Source organism: Condylura cristata, unplaced genomic scaffold, assembly GCF_000260355.1.
Source record: "Condylura cristata isolate star-nosed mole 26May11 unplaced genomic scaffold, ConCri1.0 scaffold00022, whole genome shotgun sequence".
In the NCBI taxonomy this organism is placed as follows: domain Eukaryota; kingdom Metazoa; phylum Chordata; class Mammalia; order Eulipotyphla; family Talpidae; genus Condylura; species Condylura cristata.
The window spans coordinates 33860520-33864519 of record NW_004567123.1 but is presented as its reverse complement, the minus strand read 5'-3'; the positions used below and the strand labels follow the sequence as shown (position 1 = coordinate 33864519).

The 4000-nt window shown below is 48.4% G+C and overlaps 1 protein-coding gene across 4 annotated transcripts in view; it reads right to left on the bottom strand.

The window, feature by feature from the left end:
• Positions 1–4000, bottom strand: part of DOK5 (docking protein 5) — a 95917-nt gene extending 91917 nt beyond the window's left edge. For 3 of the 4 annotated variants that reach the window (XM_012728453.1, XM_012728452.1, XM_012728454.1), the window contains exon 1: positions 3611–3936. In XM_012728453.1, the coding sequence (XP_012583907.1) occupies positions 3611–3676 (66 nt within the window). In that variant the 5' untranslated portion in view covers positions 3677–3936. Of the gene's footprint in view, positions 1–3610 lie in introns of all 4 variants that reach the window. The other variant, XM_004686900.2, reaches the window with a different exon arrangement.

The window sequence follows — 4000 nt, the reverse complement described above, 5'->3', positions numbered from 1 at the left end:
ATGGATGGATGGATGGATGGATGGATGGATGGATGGATGGATGGATGGATGATGGATGGATGGATGGGTGGATGGATGATGGATGGGTGGGTGGATGATGGATGGGTGGGTTGGTGTGTGTGTGGGTGGGTAGGTGGATTTCTACTTGGGTAACTAAAGTGGCAGGGTCCCTAGCTGAGAAGCAGTCTCCAGGAGAATCAGCTTAAGATAAAAGCAAAAAGGATGAGACCATGAGACACTGCTGGACATGTGATCAGGACAGTAGAGGTCCTTCATAAATGGAGCATAGAGATGTCAGTTAAAAGGTATGGGAGGACTCACACATAGAGAATAAGTCTGAGTTTAAACTCTGAGTCTCCATTTCAGACACGACACAGCAATTACTGACTAGAAATTTCTGAGTTGCAATTCTCTCCATTGTAAAGGAAGACATCAAGTGAGGACTGTTACCTGGCAGTGTGTAGGTCACACATGTGGTGAGGTTCATGGTGTTCAAAGCAAATGATTTGCCACTGATCTAATAGTACATTTTTAGTGTGTTTTGTGTAGTAGCTAAATAACTGTAAGCAAATGCTCCCCTCCGCCATCAAAATGCCCCAAACACGAATAATGTTTCTCAACAAATATCACAGCCAAAGCACAGTTTGAGGCCTTCATGAACCCAAGGAGATGAAGCTGGAAACCAAGATACAAAGACATTAAATTTTTGAGTTAAATGAGTTTAATTTCTTAAGCTTTTTGATGTTTATTTTAAAAGGTGCGTCTACAGGAACTGATTACTTAGTCACTGAAACTGTTTGGGATCTCCACTAACAGTGGAGATATATGAAAAATGATCCCATTGAAAAGTCACTCAAATACATTTCATTTGTCAAAACTTTATGAGAGCATCTAAGAGCTGCATAAGTATTTAAGCCTCTGGACATTTCTAGAGAGCAAGAGAAGAAAATAATAAATCCCCTGCATCCTTCCACCCATCTAACTCCTCCATGCTTCCACCAAAGAAATAATGCAGTCAGGTTCCATGTTGTGTCCCATTGCATTTGCAAAGGTTTTCTCTGAAACAGTCCAGGAGTAACAGTTATTGGGTAGTCCCGACATCACTGAGCAGTGTTCATGGAACAGGCTGAAACCAGGATCAAGTGCCAACAGGGTAAGACAGCAGATGCACCTCCCAACCACTCTTCGAATCAGTCCGAGGAAGCATTCCTGGCACAACAGCTGCTTGCCATGAAATGCTGTTTTCTTGTTTAATTATAAACCCTCCTAAACATGGTGCTAAGCCACAGACACTTGTCTGGATTCCATTAATAAAACCACCATGTCAAATTGGTTCCCAAAAAGGAACGGCAAAGTCTCACTCTGGAGTTCAGTACCCATTTCGATGTGCACTCACTGAGAGCCTTTTTCTGTGCCAGACATGATGTCTTCCTCACATGCAGATGCGGCTTGCTGTGAGCTGTCCTGGGTGATATAGAGCCCAGATGCGTGCCAATAACGTTCCTCAGTCTGGACACCAGGTCCTCAGCCACTTCCCTGAAGCATTTTTTGCAGGCTCCAAGAAAACTTGAGTTTGTGGGTTTTCTGACAGCTACGTCATCAGCCTCCTCGATTTACATAAAGAAATCATATCATTCGGCTCCTTTTAAAAACTTAATTGGCGATTTAAGAAAAGCAATGTCAATGAATAACCTGAACTATCTTTGATAACAAGCTTGATCTTTTTTCTCCCTGACCAGGAACTGCCACTCCAGACACATTCTCAAATCTATTTGAATGTTAGCACAGATGAAATGACTAAATCTTGAGAAACTATACTTCTTGTTGGCATCCAAAATGCTGTAAAACATAAAAGGAAAGCAAACTAAACTATATTTCCTTTCCTTCTGCTTCAAATATCTATCCATAAACATTGGCATTCACATAGGAATACATTGTGTCAGTTGTAACACTATAGTAAAGTAATCTCAATTACCATAAACTAGAAAGTTATGGTAACTAGTCTTTCAAATAAATCACCATGTGTCACAATTTGGCATAAACTCCGACCCTCATGAATAATTCACATTTTATGCATTAATAATGCATGCCTCCTCTCTTCCTACTGGAATGCTCCTCAATACTGAAGTGATGTCTCTTATCAGTTTCTTCCATTGACAGAGTGAAATAAACCTAAAATTAGAATGGCATTTTTTTATGCTTTCTTAAAAATCATAAGCCTTGGCTGGTCCATCAGATGATCAAAAATATAAAGTACCTATTTTTCTTGTGTTTTGCATCAGAGTCACTCACTGGGTTGCTTCTGCTGATGAGAATATTTGCATGGCAGAAAAGAAATCAAAGAAACTTAGGCAGAGCTGATAGGGATTGGCTAGTTCTCTCTAATTATACATTTATATATTCACAATAACCCGGGATATAATTGACCAAACATGGTAACCAGCCAGGAGAAAAAAGAAAGAAAAAGACAAAAACCAACCAGGCAAGAGTTTTTCATAATTACAGAGATTCCCCATCACCAGGTTTTCTTCCCTGCTTACCACCTGCTTTTCACTATGAAATTTCCTTTCAGTGTTCAGTAAAATTATTTGTCACCTAAGTCCAAAGATCACAAAAGAGAAAGATGCTAATGCCGGGTATTTGCAGAGACAGAAAGACATTCATCACAGTTGAGGAATCCAGGCTGGACCACTTCCTTGTTAGAGTCCCCAACATTACTACCTCGCACCTTCACCCAACACACACAATAAACCAAAACAACAATGATGAGCACAAAGAGAAATGAGCTACTATAAAATTAAAAAAAAATCGTTCCAATATCTTCAAGAATCCCTTCACCATCACTCAGCCCCAAGGAGGGGTCTCTCTGAAGTCCCACCAATGAAGAGAAAGGGGTGGGGGCGTTAAGAAGGAGCCCCTCTCCCCAGCCCCTGCCAACATCTGTCCCCTACAAGCACCGGGGTCCATTCATCCTTGCGCTCAGTCCCCAGGCAGGGAGCGCCTGCTGTGTGCCAGGTATTCGCTTTCGCCCTAGAGAATCTTTCAGTCACCAGCCCATCCAAGCTAAAGCTGGGGGAGAAATCAGAGCCCGTACCTGCCCGAAGTGGCCCTGGCATCCTGGCTCACCCCTGAGGCAGAAGTGGGTCACGGCCCAGCCCCGGGAGTCCACGGAAGCCGCTGCCTCCAGACCCCTGTCCCCCGAGGTCACCGCCCTGTTCACCCGAGAGCGCCGGCCCCTCTTTCCCAGCCAGCCGATCCGCCCCCCGGAAAAGTTAAGTTGGCTGCGAGTGGAAAGAGGGGCGCCCAGGGCACCCCGGCAGGCGCAGCACCCCCTCGCGGGTTTCTCAGCGCTGACTCCCATGGCTACCGAGAAATATTTATTTCTCGAAGACGGGCTCCAGCGGCCGCCGCCGAAAGCCAAGTCATCGAGATAAAGATAGCCCGCGGCAGACGGAGCCCGGCCGGGCCGGGCCCGCGGCGCCGCGCAGTTCGCGGAGAAGCGGGGCGCGACCCCCCGCCCGCCGCCCGCGCCTCCCTCCACCCGCCTGGATGCTGCCCGCGCGGAAAGACGATCCACGGCGGACGGAGCGAAGGAAGGGTCGGTCCTTACCCCGAGGCGCCGGCTCCGGATGCGCACGTACCCCTGCTTCACTATGTCGTTGAAATTGGACGCCATCCCGGACGGCGGGGTCCCCTCGCCCGCGCACGCACCCCAAGCGGCTCCGGGAGCCGGAGGGCAGGGTCCTGGGAGCGAGCGGGCGGCCGAGAAAGTTGGGAAGGTGACGCGGCTGCGGCGCGGCTCGGTGGCTCTAGCGGGCGCGCATCACTTTCTCTGCCCCCAAACCCCGAAAGTGGGCGGCCGGTTTGCAGCCACTTTGGGGGACGCGGGGAGCGCGGCGCCGCGAGGCGAGGGCTGGGGCGCCGGCGTCAGCTGACTCATCAGCCAGCCCGCCAGGAGGAGGAGCGGCGGCTGCTCGGCGCTCCAGCCCGGCCTCTTCCC